Source organism: Arxiozyma heterogenica (genome assembly GCF_036370985.1).
Source record: "Arxiozyma heterogenica strain weizmannii chromosome Unknown scaffold_11, whole genome shotgun sequence".
In the NCBI taxonomy this organism is placed as follows: Eukaryota; Fungi; Ascomycota; class Saccharomycetes; order Saccharomycetales; family Saccharomycetaceae; genus Arxiozyma; species Arxiozyma heterogenica.
Window position 1 is genome coordinate 687,481 of NW_027042664.1, and position 22,674 is coordinate 710,154.

General features: G+C 32.7%; 12 protein-coding genes and 1 non-coding gene across 13 annotated transcripts; 5 read left to right on the forward strand and 8 right to left on the reverse strand.

Moving 5' to 3' along the window:
• Positions 1–1,084: 1,084 nt before the first annotated feature.
• Positions 1,085–2,044, forward strand: RTA1 (Rta1p; the record flags this gene model as incomplete). Its single annotated transcript, XM_064856983.1, has 1 exon — positions 1,085–2,044. One exon carries the CDS (start codon positions 1,085–1,087, stop codon positions 2,042–2,044), a length of 960 nt encoding a protein of 319 aa, XP_064716116.1.
• Positions 2,045–2,262: 218 nt separating this feature from the next.
• On the reverse strand, positions 2,263–3,672 carry SLI1 (N-acetyltransferase; the record flags this gene model as incomplete). The annotated part of the gene is made up of 1 exon (XM_064856984.1): positions 2,263–3,672. The coding sequence occupies one exon, from the start codon at positions 3,670–3,672 to the stop codon at positions 2,263–2,265; it is 1,410 nt and encodes a 469-aa protein (XP_064716117.1).
• A 545-nt stretch (positions 3,673–4,217) lies between these two features.
• ZPR1 (zinc finger-containing protein ZPR1) lies at positions 4,218–5,729 on the reverse strand (the record flags this gene model as incomplete). The annotated part of the gene is made up of 1 exon (XM_064856985.1): positions 4,218–5,729. The coding sequence occupies one exon, from the start codon at positions 5,727–5,729 to the stop codon at positions 4,218–4,220; it is 1,512 nt and encodes a 503-aa protein (XP_064716118.1).
• Positions 5,730–6,636: 907 nt separating this feature from the next.
• PWA37_000305 (uncharacterized protein) lies at positions 6,637–7,878 on the forward strand (the record flags this gene model as incomplete). Its single annotated transcript, XM_064856986.1, has 1 exon — positions 6,637–7,878. The coding sequence occupies one exon, from the start codon at positions 6,637–6,639 to the stop codon at positions 7,876–7,878; it is 1,242 nt and encodes a 413-aa protein (XP_064716119.1).
• An 843-nt stretch (positions 7,879–8,721) lies between these two features.
• On the forward strand, positions 8,722–9,039 carry TRX2 (thioredoxin TRX2; the record flags this gene model as incomplete). Its single annotated transcript, XM_064856987.1, has 1 exon — positions 8,722–9,039. One exon carries the CDS (start codon positions 8,722–8,724, stop codon positions 9,037–9,039), a length of 318 nt encoding a protein of 105 aa, XP_064716120.1.
• A 354-nt stretch (positions 9,040–9,393) lies between these two features.
• SER2 (phosphoserine phosphatase) lies at positions 9,394–10,323 on the reverse strand (the record flags this gene model as incomplete). Its single annotated transcript, XM_064856988.1, has 1 exon — positions 9,394–10,323. The coding sequence occupies one exon, from the start codon at positions 10,321–10,323 to the stop codon at positions 9,394–9,396; it is 930 nt and encodes a 309-aa protein (XP_064716121.1).
• Positions 10,324–11,019: 696 nt separating this feature from the next.
• CIR1 (Cir1p) lies at positions 11,020–11,796 on the forward strand (the record flags this gene model as incomplete). Its single annotated transcript, XM_064856989.1, has 1 exon — positions 11,020–11,796. One exon carries the CDS (start codon positions 11,020–11,022, stop codon positions 11,794–11,796), a length of 777 nt encoding a protein of 258 aa, XP_064716122.1.
• Positions 11,797–11,982: 186 nt separating this feature from the next.
• On the reverse strand, positions 11,983–12,324 carry MVB12 (ubiquitin-binding ESCRT-I subunit protein MVB12; the record flags this gene model as incomplete). The annotated part of the gene is made up of 1 exon (XM_064856990.1): positions 11,983–12,324. One exon carries the CDS (start codon positions 12,322–12,324, stop codon positions 11,983–11,985), a length of 342 nt encoding a protein of 113 aa, XP_064716123.1.
• A 364-nt stretch (positions 12,325–12,688) lies between these two features.
• Positions 12,689–13,558, reverse strand: TDA10 (putative ATP-dependent kinase; the record flags this gene model as incomplete). The annotated part of the gene is made up of 1 exon (XM_064856991.1): positions 12,689–13,558. One exon carries the CDS (start codon positions 13,556–13,558, stop codon positions 12,689–12,691), a length of 870 nt encoding a protein of 289 aa, XP_064716124.1.
• Positions 13,559–14,004: 446 nt separating this feature from the next.
• On the reverse strand, positions 14,005–16,881 carry ADE3 (trifunctional formate-tetrahydrofolate ligase/methenyltetrahydrofolate cyclohydrolase/methylenetetrahydrofolate dehydrogenase ADE3; the record flags this gene model as incomplete). The annotated part of the gene is made up of 1 exon (XM_064856992.1): positions 14,005–16,881. The coding sequence occupies one exon, from the start codon at positions 16,879–16,881 to the stop codon at positions 14,005–14,007; it is 2,877 nt and encodes a 958-aa protein (XP_064716125.1).
• Positions 16,882–17,936: 1,055 nt separating this feature from the next.
• On the reverse strand, positions 17,937–18,380 carry YCH1 (phosphatase YCH1; the record flags this gene model as incomplete). Its single annotated transcript, XM_064856993.1, has 1 exon — positions 17,937–18,380. The coding sequence occupies one exon, from the start codon at positions 18,378–18,380 to the stop codon at positions 17,937–17,939; it is 444 nt and encodes a 147-aa protein (XP_064716126.1).
• Positions 18,381–19,172: 792 nt separating this feature from the next.
• ILV3 (dihydroxy-acid dehydratase ILV3) lies at positions 19,173–20,939 on the forward strand (the record flags this gene model as incomplete). Its single annotated transcript, XM_064856994.1, has 1 exon — positions 19,173–20,939. One exon carries the CDS (start codon positions 19,173–19,175, stop codon positions 20,937–20,939), a length of 1,767 nt encoding a protein of 588 aa, XP_064716127.1.
• Positions 20,940–21,932: 993 nt separating this feature from the next.
• PWA37_000314 lies at positions 21,933–22,003 on the reverse strand. The gene has a single exon. It is a non-coding gene; the product is annotated as a tRNA-Gly (tRNA).
• Positions 22,004–22,674: the final 671 nt, after the last annotated feature.

Consider the following 22,674-nt stretch of genomic DNA (forward strand, 5'->3'; position numbering starts at 1 on the left):
TGTCTATGTCCATGTTAGTGAGTTTTACAGTAAAAGGAATGTATTAAGATTATATTGCGATGTAGAAATCGTAATGAAAAAGAAAAGCAAGATAATAAATTAGGATTTAGTTAAAGTACATTGTACATTAGTTATATTATTTTTAAAAATTTCTCTTGATTCACTATTTCCGAAATGAACAGAGATGCAAGTGTTACAGATAGATATCGAAGATAACAAAAACAACAACAACAATATTAATAATAATAATAATAATAATAATAATAATAATAATACATATTTCTTTTAGTAGCAGGTGTAATAGACTATAGGTGTGGTAGTTATTACTGTAAACTGTCTCTCTGTTTAAAACTATTACAACAGAAAATACAACCATTGTGATAGTTAGTTGTTTTACTTAAGATATCTTTGCTGATATTATCTTCCCTCGATTCTTGGGCTATGTTTAAACTCCCAGTGTAAAAACAATACCTTCCATACGCGTCTGCTAAAAAAATTCACCTAAAAAGAACAAAAGAATACGCCATATAAAACGGGGATGATTCATATTGTTTTTTCAGTGGCTTATTAAAAAATGAAAAAATAACAAAAAATATTATACCAGCCCTCTTTCAATTTTTACTATGAAAAAAAGGTCTTTTTTTTTTCATTAGAGGCATCTCTATACTGGTCAAGGGCAAATTCTATTGTAATCAACATTTCTAACTTTGTGGACACTTTTCGATTATAGAAACTGTAGCATGTTATCTTTTATTCTAATATATTCTCATTTATTAGCCTTCTTTTATTTTGTTTTTTATGAATTAAGATCGCACACAGCCCTTTTCGAAATAAAAAAAAGTAATTTTATAGAGATGGAGATTGTTTTTAACAAAGGATAGCAGTAAACTAATTAAATATTATAGATGAAATTATTAATTAAGCATCAAAAGAAATAACTTATATATATGTAGATGTAGTAAAAAACTCAATCCGTTTTTCTTTGTTTTTTCTGTAAAATATTTCTTGTCATCATTTATGTATAGTCAAAAAAACCAGTGAACTGTTTCCTCTAGAGTGTTAATAATTAAAAATTGTTGATAATATGAATACAACAAATAATACTACATCTTCAAATCAATTTGAGTTTTATCAATATAATCCCAAGATTGGGGCTTCCATCTTCTTTACTATAATGTTCTGTATTACTTTTATTGTATTATTAATTTTAGTGATCAAATATACCTGTAAAAATAGATATAAGGTAAAAAGTTGGTCTCAATTAGAAAATGCTAGGTACTATGCTTTAGGGAAATTAACAGGTGCATATATTCCTTTGTTAGTTGGCTGTGCCACAGAGATTGCGGGTTATATTGGTAGAAGTGTTTCAGCAAAAAATAAGGAGTTAATGGGTCCCTATATAGAACAATCTATTTTATTATTAATTGCACCAACTTTATTTGCAGGTTCGATTTATATGATATTTGGTAGAATGGCATATCTATTGTATGAAGAAAAAATGATGATTATGCCTGCAAAATTTAGCACAATGATTTTTGTCATTGGTGATATTTTCAGTTTATTTTTACAAGGTGCTGGAGGTGGTGTTATGGCTCAAGAAAATGGTCATAACACAGGTTCTGCGTTAGTCACGATTGGTCTATTCGTTCAAATTGCATTCTTTGGATTGTTTATAATAAACGAAATAATATTTTACCACAGAATAGGTAAAACATCGAATAACATTCCAAAAAAGTCAAAATCGTGGAAATCCTTAAACCTCATATTATTAATAAACAGTATTTTAATTTTGATCAGGTCTATTGTGAGAGTTGTTGAATTTTTAGAGGGATTCTCAGGTTATATTTCTAGCCATGAATGGTTCTTATATGTTTTTGATGCATTGCCAATGTTTTGTTTAACATTAATATTTACTTCAACTTTTGGAATATCTAATTTGTACAAACTTCAGGAAGAATCTGTGGATATACAAGTTTATAATGTTATAGTAGATGTTGAAGCAGATAAAGAAAAAAACAATAAAAATGAAAAGTTTGAAATATGATCAAAATCTTTTATTCTTTCATGGTGAAGTTACTATTATTTGCATATAATAAGTCCTACTATCATTACTATATTAGTGAATAATTTTGCACATTATTAATAATTGCAAAATTGTAGCATAAACTCTCAATAAAAAAATTATTTGACAGTTATCTCCAAATACTAAATGAAATATATATTATACTTTTTGTATCTTATACTGTAGATAGTTCATTACTTTTAAAACATATCAAAATAGTTATTGACTTTCTCATAGAAATTACTTAATTGATAGTCAATTGTTTCAGGAATGCTGATACAAATGTTCATTCCACCTTTTTTAGTAGTGGCTATTGAACCTGTAAAAATATCAGATATTCCTTGAGGTTCGTCAAATATTAAATCTTCAACAATGAACCCATTATTATGATGTGCAAAATCCTGCAAACCAAGATTAGTTATTTCAAAAGTACCTCCTGGACCTTGATTATGTAATTTCTGTAACAGGAAATCTTTAATTTGGATAACATCCAATAACTTCACCTGTTGAATAGTATCATCGATATTAGTTTTGGTAAATGTTAAAATATTAGATTGGATAAATTGTGCTACACACCATACATTAGTCAGTTCTGCACGATTTATTTTAATTTCCAACCCTGCAATAAAATTTCCTATTTCAAGTACAGAAGGATCTATATTTAACATATTTTGACACACGCTTCTAGTATTCATTGGTATATCGATTTTAAATATTGATCCGTTATTTGTATTGGCATTTTCATTGTTGATATTAGAATTCAAAACGATAGCAAAAACAGCAGCAATATATGATGTTAATGAAACTTGATTTTTTTTACAATCGTCAAGTATTGATTTCAATTTCGAATATGGTATATTTAAAATGTGGTGTATATTAGAGTTTTTAATTTGATAATTGAAAGGTTTAGAAAGTTTCATATTTAACAAATTATCCGGGAATTGGTATTGGTTAAATTGTAAGAGCTGGGAATTCGATCCCGTGGCCAAGTTGGGAAAATATTTAATTAAGTATGGTATTATGAGTCTCTTCAGATTCCAAAGTTTAGAAATTGGCCATAGATCGTACGGATGTACGTATTCTTTAATGGGTTCGGTAAGGGAATCAGGGTGATACAAAACTGGATTGTTAATATTGTCCATTTGAGGACCTAGGTTTTCTATAAAATATTGCCAAAATTTAATGGTACCAATCCCATCCGAAAGAACATGGTCCACAGCTAAAATTAAAGTAGTTATTTTAGGTACAATTAATAACTTCCAAAGGGGACATTCTTTAAAATAAGGGAAATTGTATTCTTTAAAGATAGAGTTAATGTTATTTGTATTTAACTCATTCCAATCCTTGTACTCTACCACATCTTCAAATCGAATTGGTTCGAATTTAAATGAAGTCATATATAATGATTTGTCATTACAATCCTTATCTTCTTTTGCCTGTACATTACTATATAATTGTGAAAAATTCTGTATGGTCTTTTGTAAAGCATAACCGATTTGTGATTGTGTAGGTAACTTATTTAATTTAATGGCCGTGTAAAAACAAGAATGTAGGTTCCAAGTACTTCTGTAAAAAAAGTATTCTTCTAATGAACTTAATCTATGTGTCATTGTAAAGTGGTGTGTGGGTCGTTATAGCCAAATGAATGAATTAAATCAATTAGTATAAGTAAAACTTTGGTGTTTTATTATTAACTTTTTATTAATTTGTTGCTATTAATTGTTAATTTGGCATACTATTAATGTTTACTTTTTGATATCCGTATTAACAATTATTGAACTAAGATGATTATTTCTGACATATCTCCTAATAATAAAAAAGCCTTCTAAACAAGATCTGACATAATTATCACACTATGGAAATTATCAAATCATGTACAATACCTTATACTAACTATTGCACATATATTTTATTAAGTTCTCCGGTGATTACAGAGTGTTGGAATCAACATATGCAACATCATCAGATGGAAAATGTTAATTCTATCATAATCAGTCCTTTTTTTAAAAAAAAAAATGTGTCATAGGAAATTTACTTTATTTATAAAAAAAAACATTATTACTATACAAACAATAGGATATATGAAGTAATATGATATTATATCTATATAAGAATAGGTTTTATGTGCAAAAATGTGTGAATTTGTATTGTCTACTTAGTCTACTTTCATTTGAGTTAAACCTAAGTCTTCGTTTTGTTCTGGAGTTCTTTCATAATCTTCAATCTTCATATTAGGGTCTTCATCTGGTGCATAAACATTTTGTATATAAGAGCCAGCCAATGGATCTTCCATTATTACGGTAAATTTACGTTTGCCTGCTAAAGCCTCTTTCAAGTCATCAAAGAATTTGAGCCAGTTTGCTTTCGTTGCTTCATCCATAGAATCAGAAGTTTGAGTAAAAACACGAGACTCTAGTTCATCATAAACTTGTTTCAACAACCCTTCTAAAGTGGTGAATCTACCACCTAGAGTACCTTCTTGAATATCCAAATGCAATTCAGGGACTTTTAATAAACATGTTTCAGATTTCAAAATATCACGAGATAGATCACTTGGATCATCACAATATAATGTGATCCTTCTACCTTTCTCTGGGATGGCGCCACCAGTTTTTACTTCATTGGATTTATAGCCACAGTGATCACAGACGGTGGACATAATAATAACTTCTTTGAAATGTGGGATATCAACAGGTTTCATATGAGTATCACAAGAGCTACCACAAGATGGACAACTAGCTGTGAAAGTTTGAACTTCATTGTTAAAATTTTCAATATCAGTAGAATCTGATAAGAAACCATGAACAGTGGTTTCGACCTTTGCAGCTTCTGAAGTGTTTCTTCCACGGTTGGATAATGCTTTTAATTTTTCTTGACGACGTTGTTCCAGTTGATCTCTAGTTAAGATCCCAACAAGAACATTTTGTTCATCTGAACGTGCATACTCTCTATGCGACCATTTGTGTTGTGGTTCACCTGGTTTATATTCGATCCATGAATTACCAGCAGGATCATCAAGGATGAAAGTGAGTGGTAGTGTGTTTGGCTCACATTGAATGTAGCTTTTGACTTTGTTAATAACTGCCTCAATTTGATCGTGTAGATTCTTATCGACTTTTAACCTTTCTTCTTGATCAGCAGATAAATCATCAATCATTTCAGTTAATAAACCTTCTACGGTGGTCAAGACACCACGCTTAGGAGGAATTTCAATATCTAATTCAACAAACTTACAAGTTGCTGTCTCAGATTTGATGACTTGTCTATTGAAATCTTCTTTTTGTTCTACCTTCAATTGGTATTTGGATCCTAACTCTTGGATAGTGGAAGCTGGTTGAATCTCAGAGTTTTTAAATCCACAATGTGGGCATTCAAAGGACATGATGACCACTTCTCGGAAATATGGGATTGAAGTCAATAAAAGACGAGTAGTCCCATTTTCGTGGCAATTCATACAAAGAGATTCAATCTCCTGGACTGGATGACCCATAGCATCTTCTGCACCAGTTTTCTTTAAACCAATGTCGTTGTTAGTATCGACATTATTGGTATCTTTAGTAGTTGTTGTTGTGGTAGCATTATTGTTGTTGTTGTCTAACTTTTCATTTGAAAGTTCTTCAGCAGCTTCACCTACTGGTTTGAAAAATTCCTCTTGCTTTTGACTCATTATTGTTGAATTTATTATTATTCTTATAAGTCTTCTTTTTTTCTTTGTTGTTTAAGTACTCTTTTGTCAGTGAATAATAATAGGTTCTTTCTTCTCAGGAAAAAAAAAAAAACAGGAACGTAAAGTAGAGGTTTGGTATGTATATATCTGATATAAAAGAGTGCTTCTTCTGTGCCACCACATCCCTTGACATATTCTATTGCAGTTAGTCCATCTATCTTTTTTCAGATTCCCCTCATACAATGTATTCGAGATTTAAATTTTTCTTCCATTGTCGAACAAAAAAGAATAAAAAAAAAAAAGGAATATAAGGAAATTTTATCGTTTTTTCTTTTTTTTTTTTTCTTTTTCAATCGAGAAAATTCCCAATCTCATCGAAAAAAAAAAATAAAAGGCAATAGGTAAATTTTATCAAATAAAAAAACAAACAATAGATCATTTGGATATAAGTTATACAAGTAGAGTTTTTCTCTGCATTGAGTATAGATGTATAGACCTCCTGAAAGAGAAAGTGATAAATAAGAATGAGTATGTAGTGTTTATGAGTGGTTCAGTGTAAATGGTAAGTTTTGATATAGATGAGTATTGCAAACTTGTAAAGGGTTCCTAAAAGTGTTGGCTATTTTTCCGGGTAATTTTCTTAGATGTTTCAGAAGACTAAATTTTATTTTTTAGTTGGTGATGATCTAAAAAGAGATGTCCAGCATTTTTAGACCAGGTCTCCGTATGTGTGGACATTTACGTATTTATTTATATATGTATGTTTGTGTGTGCCTATGTGTCTTTGTGTTAACGTATTTATACTGGAATATATTGCTTGCTATTACTCTTGTTTTTTCTCCTTCTTGTCTAAGACTAAAGGTAAATAACACAATAGAATTCACTTTTTAAAAATAAGTTATTCAAAATGGCTAGAGATCCATTGATTGGGATTGTTGGGAAACCAAGTGCAGGAAAATCTACTTTATTAAATTCATTAACAGACGCCAATGCAGCGGTAGGTGCATTCCCCTTTTGTACTATTGATCCAAATAAGGCCACAGGTTACTTGCAGGTCACATGTGCCTGTTCAAGAATAGGTAAGGAATCCTTATGTAAACCAAATTATGGTTGGTGTGAGTCAGGTAAGCGTCATATTCCCATAGCTTTATTGGATGTTGCTGGTTTAGTACCCGGTGCCCATAGTGGTCGTGGGTTGGGTAATAAATTTTTAGATGATTTAAGACACGCAGATGCGCTGATTCATGTTGTTGATGTTAGTGGTACTACAGATGCAGAAGGCAAAAACACTCGAGGATATGACCCATTGTATGATATTGAATGGTTACAAGATGAAATTAGACTTTGGATTGAGGGAAATTTGAAACGTCGATGGGGTTCTATTGTCAGAAAACACACAGCTACCAAATCGTCTATTGTGGATACATTACAAGCACAATTTGGTGGGTATGGGTCGCTGCCAGTCATGGTGAAACGGGCTTTAGACAGAATTGAGGATTTACCACCCTTGGAAAATTGGGATGATGAATGGATCACGCGTGTAGTTAAAGAATTTATGAAGGAGAAATTTCCTATGGTATTAGCATTGAATAAGATAGACCATCCAGATGCAGATAAAAATGTTTCAAAGATTATGTTACGATATCAAAAAGAGCATAAAATGGTGATAACATCTGCTGTTACTGAGGTGTTTTTAAGAAGATTGAAAAAACAAAATTACATTCGTTACGAAGAAGGAACGGAGTTTGTTGACACATGTGAAGACGATCCAGACCAATTGAAACCATTGGACGAAAATGTTTTGCAAAAGATAGATAAGATTAGAGATTTAGTGTTGTATAGATTTGGATCCACTGGTGTCGTACAAGTTTTACAAGAGGCTACTGGGTTATTAGATTTGATTCCCGTATATACAGTTAAGAATATTCATACTTTCACAGGTAATGATGGTAATCATGTATTTAAAGATTGTATTTTAGTTAAAAGAGGGTCCACAGCAGGAGAAGTTGGACGTGCTATTTTAGGTAATAATGTTACCATTGCAGCCATCGAAACAGTCGGTGGGGTACGTGTCGGTGAAGATGCCAGGATCGAAGAAGGAGAAAACGATATCTTATCCTTTAAACTGGCTCCAAGAAGTAAAGAATGAAATGGTGTAATCTTTCCTACATCTCACCTTATAAACATATATTTATATAGGATTAAATGTAGTGTTGGTAATTAAACGAGGCATATATAAGCTTAGTTAATAAACTAACAATTGCAGTCGAGTTCGTTTCTAATTAATCAAACGACTACGATATTGTTTTCCTTTTTTTTTACACTTTATAAGACTTTCTAAAAAGGATTACATAATATATTATTTTTGGAAAAAAAATTACTAAGCTATGTGAGGACAATGAAAATTGAACAAAAATGGGTAAAGTCGTTTTTCGTTTCTAGGCTTTTTGTTTGTTTGTTTGCCCTTTGTATTTTTCACTAGAGACAAATTAAAAAACTACGAGGAAGATTCAAGGAAGAGAAACAAAAATGAGAAAATTTAGATTGCAGCACCTTTTTTTTCTTAGTAATTGATGTTGATCATTTGATACGGAGCGTCTTAGTCATCAATGGAATTTACCTTTTTTTTTTTCTTTGTAAGCACAATTTCTTACTAATTAATTCACCACAACTAACAAGTCTCTACGTTTTGATGTGTGGTTTGGTTTGGTTTGGTTAGTTTCCATGTGCTAGTTTTGTGTGTTAATGCCGCCTCTAGTTGGTTACTGCTACCTTCTTCCCTCCCCCCCTTTCACCTTATCTAATTCATATATAAAGGTCTCCCCTCCCAGGTTATTCTCTTTGAACGACTTCTTCTGATTCTCTCAACGTACTTTCGTGTTTCTACAGTAATATTTGCACGTAACTAGTCAATTAATCAATAGATTATAGACAAACAAACAAGCATATAAATACTTGCATACATTTTCATATACAAATATAAATATTAAAGATGGTTGCTCAAATTTCTTCTGTTTCTGAATTTGATTCTACTTTATCTGGTACTGACAAATTAGTTGTTGTTGATTTCTTTGCCACCTGGTGTGGTCCATGTAAGATGATCGCTCCAATGATTGAAAAGTTCGCTGAACAATATGCTGAACAAGCTACTTTCTTAAAGGTAGATGTTGACCAAGTCCCAGATTTAGCTCAAAAATACGGTGTCTCTGCTATGCCAACTTTAGTTTTCTTCAAGAACGGAAGTGAATTGACCAGAGTTGTTGGTGCTAACATGGCCGCTGTCAAGCAAAATATTGTTTCTAACATCTAATCTACTAATTGATTAACTTATGTGTTTACTTCTAATTTTTTTTATTGTTTTATGACTATATTTAGATATATTAATAATATTTCTTTTGCATAGATGTACATATATAAGCTTTTGTATTCACGTTTAATACATTTCTAACATTGAGTTAACTTTTCCTTTTTCTTCGTTTTTATTCTTTTTTTTTGATTATTTAAAGATTAAGCTATCTATTTATAAAGCGTATAAACACAGAAGTATAGCGGATGTATTTTATCTCATTAATGACATTTTTCATATATTCATTATATTCATTATATGTATATAGTTAGTACATTGCGTTTTTTTTTTTATTTTTATTTTTTTTTTGTCTGCTTACTATAGTTCTAGAGTAGTTCTAATTTCATCATCTGTATAACCAAGGATATATAGGACATCCAATAAAGTGTACGTATTCAATTGGCATGGTGCTTCAGATTGAACTTTTGGTTTAGCATTCCAGGCGATACCGAAACCAGCAACACCCATTGCAGGTAAATCATTACCACCATCACCTATCATCATAGTCTCTTCTAATGCAACCCCCCATTTTTCAGATAATAATAATAAAGTCTCGGCTTTAACTGTACCATCTACAATATCACCAAGTACATTACCAGTTAATTGACCTTGTTCATTAGTCTCTAAGACATTGGCCCTCATAAAGTCCATTTGTAATTGATTTAGAATATATTCAGCAAATGGTACAAATCCACCAGATAATACTGCTAATTTGGCTCCTTTTTTCTTCAAAAATTGAAATAGTTCTGGAACACCACGAGTAACATTTAATTTAGTCTTAACTTCTTCATAAATTCTTTCAATTGATAGCCCTTTCAACAAAGCAACACGTTCTCTTAAAGATTCTTGGAAGTCAATTTCATTGTTCATGGCACGATCAGTTATCGCCTTAACTTGTGGCTCAACATTAGCGTATGCTGCGATCAATTCAATAACTTCTTGATAGATTAATGTGGAATCCATATCAAAAGCAAAAACTTTTTTACCTTGACGATACTTATCATCTTGTTGTAAAATGATATCTACTGAATCAGTTAAACCCTTAAATACCATCTTATCTATAGGGAATGAAGAGGTCAAATATTGGTCAAATGCACGAGAACCTAATCTTTTAGTTTGAGTAAACTCCGTTTGGATTTCACTTGGAATATGAGCTACAACTTTCAATAATAATTCTTGTATTCTTAGATCGGACAAAGGTTCTTCAGATCTACTGATAAATGTTAAAACATATTTGTATAAGGACATGCTGTCTAAGTCTATGGGAACTATTTGTCAATTTATTATACTGTTTGTTTGTTTCTACCTTAATGAAGCTATCCAATATAGTTTGATCAGTTAATTAACTTAATAAAAAGATAGAATATCTTTTTATCTCTCGACAATTTTCAACCTATGTCAAATTCTAACTCTCTACATTTCTCTTTTATTTCTTATGACGCTTCGAGAAAACAGATCTTGCATAATACATGTCTTCACTATTTATAAGTAGTCCCTTTTTTTTGCCTACGACAAAAAAATGAGATCCTTTGAGGAAATTTTTTTCTTTTTGCTTCTTTTTTTTTCTTCTTTAAGGTCTTTCACTTCGTAAAGAAAGACATTCTCGAAGATTTTGATGAAAAGATTACTCACAAAAAATTGAAAGATTAATTCTGAAACAAAGCCCACTATTGACTATTTTCGTCTATGTTATTAGAAAATAATAATTATATGACTAAAAAAAAATAGATTTCCAGAAATGTAATTCTCATTTTTTTTTTGTATTATGTTTCTTAGATTGGATTATATATGTCGATTTCTTAATATTTCAGTATACTACTAGTAGTTTTTTTATTTTAGTTTCCTTATAGTTTATTCAATTTAAGGACCAGCGACTGTGTACACATTGTTTGTATACGTACGTATCTCTGATCTCACATTTTACTTTTTTACCCTGTGTCTGTGATGTCTAAATTACGTATTTTAGTTCCAGTAAAGAGAGTTCTAGATTATCAATTAAAACCTGTATTGAATGCAGCACGTACAGGTATAGAGACTCAAGGTTTTAAATTCAGCATTAACCCTTTTGACGATATTGCTTTGGAAGAAGCTTTAAAATTGGAATCTGCATTGCCAAAGGGTACAGTAACCACTCATGCAGTCTCTATTGGCTCGAATCTACAGTGTCGTGATATTTTAAGAAACTGTTTAGCTAAAGGTATTCATGATGTTACATGGATAAATAGTGGTAAGTATGATCTTCAACCTTTAGCCATTGCTAAGATCTTAAAACAATTTGTTACCCAAGGGGATTATAATCTTGTCCTTTTGGGGAAACAAGCTATTGATGATGATTCCGGCCAAACAGGACAAATGTTGGCAGGACTGTTAAATTGGTCACAACTAACTAATGCATCAAGTGTTACTGTTGAATCAGATAATATTACTGTTACAAGTGAAACTGATGGTATACAAGATCAAGTTTTACGAGCTTCATTGCCATGTGTCGTTACTGCAGACTTAAGACTTAATACTCCAAGATATGTACCTTTGCCCAAATTAATGAAGGTGAAGAGAAAACCAATTAAAGAGTTGTCTTTGGAAAAGGATTTCTCAAATGTGGATATCCAATCAAGACTAAATATTGTGTCCTTAAATGAACCTGTTGTAAAGAAATCTGGTATAGTGGTGGGCAGTGTGGATGAATTAATTGCTAAATTGAAAGAATCTAAAGTGATTTGAGTTATATTTCATTCCTTCTTTTTTATCAGATATATATATATATATATCGTTATTATTATTTGGTGTGGTTGCTATATCTTTCCATATTCCTTGTATTGTCTTGTTAATATGATTAAGAGTGAATATTTCTGGATCTATATAATATATATATACTTGTAATGATATCTATTTATATATTAAATGGTGTTATATGTTATTCGTAGGACTTATTTTATTGGGAGATAAGACCTTACGATCTAACAAACTTGGTGGTATTTGGCTCAAATATTTTTTAAAATAAAATTCTTCAAACTTTCTTGGTTCTTCTTTGTACTCCTTGCATTCATTTAATAATTTATCACATTGTTCGATCCAAGGATCAAATATTTCATTTAAGGGTGGTAATGGTTGTAATTTGTAATTTAATGGCACTATTTCATGTAATTCCAATTTTGGAGGTATCTGTTTTGGATAGTTTGTTCCGTAACTATTGTATAATGGTATTTTTCTCAATAAATCTTGATAATTTATACCATTTTCGCTACTCATCCTGATAAATGTTTATCTTACTATTGATGATGGTATATAGCACAGCCCTTTTTAGTTATAATATACGTGTCTATATCTAAGTCCTTCTTGTATTGGATTTGTTTGTTCATTTATTGTTGTTGAATGAAGGGAACAGTTTAATTCCTTCTGGGCCACTCGTTAATGATAAAATGGTTTTATTATTCTTCGAAAAACTAAAAGTAAAAATAAATTATAATAAAAACAAGTATTGATACAGAAAAAAAAAAGAATCTTATAAGTGAACAAAGACTACATCACTGTATATAGAGAGGAAGAAATAGGGCAAATATATGTATGTATATATGTTTTATTATAGAATTGTATAAATATTAGTGATTATCCATTATTCAATGCAACGGGTCTTTGTGTAATGTAAGTTACGATTAATATCAATTCCTAATGTCAAAGTTGCAACAGACCCTAGTCTCTCTCCATGAACGAAATTGTCATAATATAGTTTATAACAAGGCATGTAACGATCCACAAATTTTATTACTTGTTCATCAGTCATGCCATTTCCTTTCTCTTTTATAGTCGCATGTTCTTGTTGTTTTCTCCATTCATATACATTTGATATATCGTTTGTTGCAAAGACAATCCCTAAAGAATTGATCTCAGGATTATTCCATAATAAGTCACTATATGTAAATAGTTTGGCATTTATATCTATCATGTCACCGTTTAATAATAAGTCTTCGTCGTCTGTAGATAATAATGGAGTAAATCCGAGAAACCAACCTTCAATAATACAGATATCAACAGGGGTTTTACATTGTACAACAATATCACTCCTGTCTCCTTCACCATTATACTTAGATTTATCGTATCTAGGTATGGATATGTAGTCAGCATCGTTTTCATCATTTCTACTTTGTAAGATGTTTTGTAAAACTTGATTTAATAATGGTATATCATGAGTACCTGGTAACCCACGCCCTTGTAACAACTTATTATGAGAATATTGTTTGTTAATTTTTAATTGGTCATCATGTGTTAAGTAAAAATCATCTAATGACATATGTGCAATGGAATGTGAGTAACCATACTTTTTTAGCAAATGTTCATACAATTTTGTAGTGGTATACGTTTTACCTGATCCCTGGGGTCCTGAAATGTAAATTATCAGTGGTTCTTTGTTGTTTTTCTCAAACCATTGAGGAACAAATTTATCCACAAAGTTAAATACAGTATCCGTAACAGTGCTAGTTAACATGTTTTTATTATTTAATGAGTTGTCTGTATAATCTTTGTATCTTTTATCTTTTTTTTTCTTGGATTTTTATTTTATATATTGGAACCTCCAATATTGAGACTTTATTAATTTCTTAGTAGTTAATCTTACAGTATACTTTGGCCTTTGCCTTTGAAATAAAGACGTTTAAAGTTGTTCTTCTCCATTGTAAACTTTCCCCTTTTTCACAACCTAGTTTGTTTATATAAAAGGTGACTTCCGTAATGTGAATTCCTCTTTTCCCTTTATTCACTAAAATCCGAGAAAAAAATATGCATATTACATTACATATACTGAATTACAATATTATGGTCATTTCACTATAAAAAAAAACATATAATAATACACATAAAAACATTACTGAAAAACATTCATATTATATATATATTTATAGAATAGGTTAAATAGCATATTATACAGTCTATCTCTTAAAACATACCTTCGATTTCACCATCTTCGTTGACTTCAATATTCATAAACCCACAATGAGTTGGTAATCCAGGAATGGTTTGGATTTCAGCAGCTAATGCATAAAGATATTGTGCACCACTAGCAATCCTAACATCCCTGATTGGGAATGTGAATCCATTTGGAACACCCTTCAATGCTGGATCGTGAGATAAGGAATATTGAGTCTTGGCAATACATATTGGTAAGTTACCAAATCCTTGAGATGTATACAAATCGATCTTTTTTTGAGCGATTTCACTTAATTCAATGTCCTTTGCACCATACATGTCTTGGGCAATTTTTGTAAGCTTGTCTTCAATAGACAAACCAGTATCTAGCTCGTATAAGAACTTGAATTGATCATTTGAGCAATCCTGAGTGGCCTTGATTATACCATGTGCTAAATCCACAGCGCCAAGACCACCTTCTTCCCAGTGGTTTGATACGATGGCATCAACAGCGCCGGCCTTTAAGGATTGCTCTTTAATTATTTCATGTTCTCTATCAGTATCAGAAGACATTTTGTTGATAGCAACCACGACAGGTAGGTTGTACTGTCTTGCATTAGCAATATGCTTAGCCAAATTTGCACACCCAGCTTCTAATAATTCTAAGTTCTCATTCAAATATTCAGTCGGTAATGGGGAACCAGCTTTGACTTCTGGACCACCACCGTGAACTTTTAATGCTCTTACAGTAGCTACAATAACGACAACATCTGGAGTTAAACCGGAGGAACGGCATTTGATGTTGATAAATCTTTCACCACCCATAGTGAAATCAAAACCTGCTTCAGTGATGACATAACCAACTTTGTTGGCTTTCATTTCTGGAGTCCATTTTGGATTTACACCTGCTAATTTCAAAGCAATCTTATCGGCTAACACTGAGCTTGCGCCAATGGAGATATTGGCAAATGGACCTGCATGAACGAAGACAGGAGTACCTTCCAAAGTTTGCATAATGTTTGGTTTGATGGCATCCTTTAATAACGCAGTCATGGCACCAGCACAGCCGATATCTTCACAAGTAACAGGTTCACCAGTTTCTTTATTGGTACCAATAACAATTCTACCTAATCTTTCTCTTAAATCTTCTAAGGAGTTACAAAGAGCCAAAATTGCCATACACTCAGAAGCAACAGATATGTCAAATCCAGTCTTTCTTGTGAAACCACGTTCAGTAGGGGCTTCACCAACGGTAATACCACGTAAAAATCTGTCGTTACAGTCAACAACACGTCTCCAACTGATAGAATCTGGGTCAATATTCAAACGAGCAAATCTGTGAATCTCATCTTCTGTTAAATCATCTGGATTGGTCTTATTGATACCCAATTTAGATAATCTTCTTATCATGGATTTAGTGAATTTTCTTTGACCTTTCTTTGTTGGAACCAATCTTTTATATAGTGGACCATCCTTTTGTGTTGATTCATGGAACATTCTGGTGTCAATGGCAGCAGCCAGCAAGTTGTTTGCCATGGAGATAGCGTGGATATCACCAGTGACATGTAAATTGAATTCATCCATTGGAATAACTTGAGAATAACCACCACCTGCAGCACCACCTTTAATACCAAAGGTTGGACCCATGGAAGGTTGACGCACGTTAGCAAAGACTGTTTTATTTAGATGGGCCCCAAGAGCCTGAGCTAATCCAATGGTGGTAGTAGATTTACCTTCACCAAGTGGTGTTGGAGTGATACCTGTCACTAAGATATATTTACCGTTTTCTCTATCCTTTAAACGATCAAGAATCTTTAAATCAACTTTACCTTTTACAGAACCGTAAGGTTCGAATTCCGAGTCGTGAATACCTGATTCTTTGGCGATTTGAGTGATCTCTTTTGGTATTCTAGCTCTGGAGATTTCGAAATCTGATGGAACAGGTTTCAATAACTTCAATGGCTCATTTGCATATAAGGGTTTGTTACTGTTTGCACTATCAAGGCCTATATCATAAATGTCACTGTAGTATCTCTTTGCAGCGATCAAAGTATTTTGCATTAACATGGCCACGGTCATTGGACCCACACCACCTGGGACTGGAGTAATCAGTTTGACATATTGTTTAGCGACCTCGAATTCAACGTCACCAACGCACCTAAAACCAGATTTCTTAGTAGCATCCTCTACGTAGTTTGTACCTACATCAACTACGGTGCAGCCTCTTTTATTGTCTTTGAACCATTCACCTTTGATGAATTCAGGTTGACCTATTGCCACGACCACGATGTCAGCATCCTTGAAGTAGGTTTCAATGTTTGGAGTCTTTGAATGGACCAAGGTGACAGTGGAATTCAAGTGGGTTAATAAAGCGGCCACTGGAGACCCAACGATGTCTGATCTACCAACCACAACGGAACGAGTGCCTTCGATCTGGACTTTGTAACGGTTTAATAATTCTATGATCCCCTTTGGAGTGCAAGGCAAGAAAGTTGGATTGCCATGTCTCTTGGCCAATTCACCCACATTGAATGGGCCAAACCCGTCTACGTCCTTTTCAGGTAAAACTGCAGAGGTGACTTTGTCCTCGTTGATGTGTGGGGGCAAAGGCAACTGTATGATGATACCATGGATCGATTCAGCCTGGTTCAATTCAGAGACATGTTTTAACAGTTGGGATTCAGTGACATCCTTGTCCAAATGGATGAATTGGACGTTGATTTGGGCATCTTTAGCAGCATTTCTTTTCATACGAACATAGGTGGAAGAATCAGGACGCGTACCTACTTGAATAATGGCCAGAGATGGTTTGAAATCCGGCATAGATTGTTTTAAGGAATCTATTTCAGAAGCAATTTCATTACGGATGGAAAGAGCACATTCTTTCCCGTCTATAATTTGTGCCATGGCTGTAATGTAATACGTCGAAAGTGAGTACAGTGTTGTTTTGTTGTAAGGGGATATAAAGATAAGTTATATTACTACAAATCTTGTAAAGACAAGGCGAAGAAAAGAAAAATGTACGAAAACGAACAAAACCTCCCATTCCTTCCATTTCTCCTATAAAAAGAAAGAAAGAAAGTCAATTAAGTAAAGGACATTTTTGGTGTGTATGGCATATACGTGTAAAACATTAATCCTGCGTGTTTAATACTTCTATACTCAATGACAAAGAAAAGATTATGGGTTGGCATATATATATTTATAGAAAATAAGAGAGAGAGAGAGAAGGCCAAAAAATAAAAAGAATAGAAAAAGAGTGGAAGGATATATGTAAAAGGGATATGTGACATAATCAATATAAAATTAGACTTTTTTTTTAGTTTATGTGTGACTCTTTCTGTTTTTTATTTTTTTTTTCTTTTTCTCTCCCTCTTTTCATCCCACTTCTTTTCCCTTCCATATTCCTCGAGGATCCTGGAAGGGAATGTCACACGAATCACTTTTAGTCGACCAACCGAATGGATTCCACTACTAATCGACCGGCTCGAACAACTAAACAAAATTGAACAAAATTAAACAAAAATAAATAGATAGATAAACAGACAAACAAATAATATAATATAATATAATATAATATAATATAATATAATAGACTTTTCCCACAACATTTCAGAGATAAAGAAAAAATAATACAGGAAAACAAAAAACAAAAACAAAAACAAAACGAAGCGAAGTCAAAAAGAAAAAAAAAAAATGAAATAACTGAGAAATAGAGAAACGGAGGTCGAGAGAATATAAGTGATATCACTGCGAACGACTCTGTAAACGACGCTGCCATTCGAGACGAAACAATTCTTTGTAACAAGAAAAAAAAAAAGGCCCAGAGTTACGTTAGATTACCTAAATAGGGATATCCCGATGAGATGATTCTTTGTTAGATCTATGTATAATAGATACAATATTGTAGACATATACGTATATGTGTATGTGTATGTGTATGTGTATACAATTTTTGGATTTTACCAACTCCAAAGATCTGGTTGATAATCTTCTGTTACACTTGAGTTGTCACCATATTGATCTTGCCAATGATTAAAGCCTCCACGTAGAATCCAAACACGAATATGTTCACGGTCATTTTTGTTCATAATTCTTAACAACTTCAGTGCTGCTGAAGGACCTCTTTGCTGTGATTGAGCACAATGGAAGATCGCATTCACACATTTTTCGTTTGATGATGTCGCAAGATTTCGAAGATCTTCAAGTAATTGGTCTAATAATTCTGGATGATGTGACATCTGTTTATACGGTCTATGCCATCCGCCTACAATATGACCTCCAACATAGTCACTTCCACGAACATCAATGACTTGGAACGGTTCGTGCAACAAAGTGGTATGTCCCTTTTGGATCCATTGATATAGTTCTGAAGCATTTATATACCTTAAATCTGCAACACTCATCTATTTAGATATCCCTTACCTTATTTAGTGAATTTTTTTTGTTTTTTTTTGTTTCTTGGCTTTATGTTCGTTCTGTCTTGTGGGATATGCGTCTTCTGCTGTTTGACATATATACATCTGGATTATAGAAGCAAATAATGGAGAATATCTGTTTGCACTCAGTAAAGTCCCTTTCTTTTTTTTGTGTGTGTGTTTTCTCTTTTGTTTTCTTCTTCTTCTGTTTTTATTGATTTTTTATTGATTTCTTTTTTTCACTAGAACCCCGGCCGGCCCGTTACCGGAATCTTCCGAGGACACCGAAAGTGACAGAATTGAAAATATTCGGGCTTTTTCATTAATTTCTTTTTTTTTTTTGCGTCTTCCCCCCCCCCTTTCCAATTCCTCAATGGCGTTTCAAAATCGACAGGATGACTCTTTTTTTTTCTTGTTTTCATCGTTATTTTTTTTAACTATATAGAAAAAAAAAAGAAAAGATAAAAAAAAATCAGAAAAAAATTTAACTTAGAACCGATGCTATTTTATAAAGCACAGAAGAAGGTGAAAGATTAAGTAATTTTAGAAAACCTTATTAACTGAGTAACTGTTAATAGTAATCTATATATATATAGATTATCTTATATGAGTGTATCTACCTCTTGATTATGAGGTAAACATTTGTATACCAGTTATTGTTTTACTTTTTCTCACTTTAGTCCTGTCCTCTTCTCTATTTCCTTTTTTTTTGTGTCTGTGTTTTGTTCCAATTATCTTTAAAGCGATCTATAATAGTATCAATATAACTAAATACAAAACATGGGTCTACTATCCAGAACTGTATCGGCAAGGTCCTTTTCAACTACTAAAAATGTGGCTAAGAAATTGAATAAGTATTCTTATCAAATTACTGAACCAAAGGATCAAGGTGCCTCCCAAGCTATGCTTTATGCCACTGGTTTCAAGAAAGATGACTTTAATAAAGCTCAGGTTGGTGTCGGTTCTTGTTGGTGGTCAGGTAATCCATGTAACATGCATTTGTTAGATTTAAATCATAGATGTGCTGCATCCATCGAAAAAGCTAACTTGAAAGCCATGCAATTTAATACCATCGGTGTCTCTGATGGTATTTCTATGGGTACTAAAGGCATGAGATATTCTTTGCAAAGTAGAGAAGTTATTGCTGATTCCTTTGAAACTATCATTATGGCCCAGCATTACGATGCCAGTATCGCCATTCCATCCTGTGACAAAAATATGCCAGGTGTCTTAATGGCAATGGGTAGACACAATAGACCCTCTATCATGATCTACGGTGGTACTATCTTGCCTGGGTCTCCATCTTGTGCTTCTCAAAAGAACCCAAATGTTACTAAAGAAATTGACGTGGTCTCTGCTTTCCAATCCTATGGTCAATATATCTCCAATCAAATCACCGAAGAACAAAGAGAAGACATCGTGGAACATGCTTGTCCAGGTCCAGGTTCCTGTGGTGGTATGTATACAGCCAACACCATGGCTTCCGCTGCTGAAGTCCTTGGTATCACTCTACCAAACTCTTCCGCTTTCCCTGCCGTTTCAAAGGAAAAAATGAATGAATGTGATTCTATCGGTGAAGCAATTAAGAAAACTATGCAATTAAACATCTTACCACGTGATATTTTCACTAAAAAGGCTTTTGAAAATGCAATCACTTATGCTATCGCCACTGGTGGTTCTACTAATGCAGTATTACATTTGATTGCCGTGGCCCATTCTGCAGGTGTCAAGATCACACCAGACGATTTCCAGAGAATCAGTGATAAGACTCCATTATTAGGTGATTTCAAACCATCTGGTAAACATGTTATGGCCGATTTGATTAAGATTGGTGGTACTCAGGCTGTCATTAAATTCTTATACAATGAAGGTTTCTTACATGGTGATTGTTTAACCGTCACCGGTGAGACTTTGGCCGAGCGTGCAAAGAAGGCTCCAAGCCTATCTGAAGGACAAAACATCATTAGACCTGTCTCCAATCCAATCAAACCAACTGGTCACTTACAGATCTTATATGGTTCTTTGGCCCCAGGTGGTGCTGTAGGTAAGATCACTGGTAAGGAAGGTACTTACTTCAAGGGTAAAGCACGTGTCTTTGAAGAGGAAGATTCTTTCATTAAGGCTTTAGAGCGTGGTGAAATCAAAAAGGGTGAAAAGACTGTCTGTATTATTAGATATGAGGGTCCAAAGGGTGGTCCAGGTATGCCAGAAATGTTGAAGCCATCTTCAGCTTTGATGGGTTACGGTTTAGGTAAAGATGTTGCATTATTAACTGATGGTAGATTCTCCGGTGGTTCTCACGGTTTCTTGATTGGTCATGTTGTTCCAGAAGCCGCCGAGGGTGGTCCAATTGCTTTGGTTAAAGATGGTGATGAAATTGTTATCGATGCAGACAATAATGTTATCGATTTGAAGGTCTCTCCAGAAGAATTAGCTAAACGTAAGGAACAATGGACTCCACCACCTCCACGTTACACAAGAGGTACTTTATCCAAATATGCTAAATTAGTTTCCAATGCTTCCCTAGGTTGTGTTACTGATGCTTAAGAGCTATATTATCTAAATTATTCTTTTAACAAGACAAGCAATTACAAAAGGAAGAAAGAAAAGACAATTGATCATTTATAAAGATAAAGAACTTTTGAAATCTTCTGATTAATCATATGTTGTGAAAGTTTTTTTTTTCATATTATTTCACTATTCTTTTCGTCTTTGTTGTTTTCTTATATTTTCATACTAATGAAAATTATATAGGTATTTATTTATTCATTTATTTATTTGTATATTTATTTATAGTATTTATTTGTACGTGCATAAAAAGTTATAAAAGTCCATTGAATGGACCATGATTCAAAGGCGTATGAGAGCTTTGTTTTGACTAAATAGTATGTTTCCAATATTGGGGTGTTGCTGTAGTATGTTTACACTTTGGTGATAGATTTTTGGAAGCAAAATCTTGCAGCGTACCTAAATTTTGAAATACAAAATTATTTTGAAAACTCTAACTTTACTATAGATAAAGTTGATTGTAACCTTAGAAAACATAATATTATATAATACATATAAATACATATATGCTTATTATAGCGTTGTCAAGTTATTTTTGTAGTAGGTTTTCTAGCTACTCTCATATAATATAGATTCATATGCTACAAATAAGCTCTCTATGGGTAACAATATTTTGCAAGAAATGTCATAAGAAGTTAAAGAATTATCCAAAACATTTTGTGTTAGAGAATTCTTTCAGTTCTATAATAGTTGAGAATCTATTATAATTTATTATCCTAGCATATACTATAAAATATAATAAATTGTTCTTGCATGTGTTCTTCATACATTATATACAAAGTTAGCATCCTGTAAGAAGTAATATGTGGATAAATACATATATAAAATAACTGTATGGTTTATAAATACAAAAAAAAATTAAGTCAGAGTTCCTTGATAGCAATACTAGCCTATTACTATCAGACTCTTATAATATAACGATATGGTCACCAACAACAAAAAGACATGCTAATTCACTTGAGTCAAAAACGATGCGCAAGCCCGGAATCGAACCGGGGGCCCAACGATGGCAACGTTGGATTTTACCACTAAACCACTTGCGCTCTAATTGTCGTCTTTTGTTGTAGTATGGTATGGTGAAATTCTTTGTGTATTCCAGGGAAGCGCAAATAAGATTGATAGTTATTTAAATAATCGAGACAGTAATCAACTATAGTCGATAGTATAATTACTAAAACGGTCTTATATATTAAGCGGCTTATATCGAGCTAATGTACTTATTCGAAGTTACTTTTTGGTACTTGCTTGTTCTATTTTGTTTATACATAATATATAAATTATTTACAAGAAACGATTATGGAAGATGATCTTTTATCTCCTGAAAACGTTGTCCTTTTATATGTTTTCTGGAGCTCGATCGATTATTCAGATTACTACATTAATGACTTGACTGATTCAAACCCTAAAATTTATTATATTAATTTAGGTGCACTACTGGATTAGAACTGCATCCCAATTCTCTAATCATGGTGATTAGTAATACACGTGGGACTTAATAAAACAATAGGTAAATTCTAGATTTGCCAAGATCTTATGTAATCCAATCTTTTTATTATGCAGCATCTAATGTTGTAGCACATGTATGGCTTATTAATACACTAATTGGTTCTAGATTCATTCAGGATCTTATGTAATCTTGATGGTTATAACTATTCTATTCCACAACATCTTTCGAGCTTCTAAATGTTATATATGTATTATAAATAGGTTATGT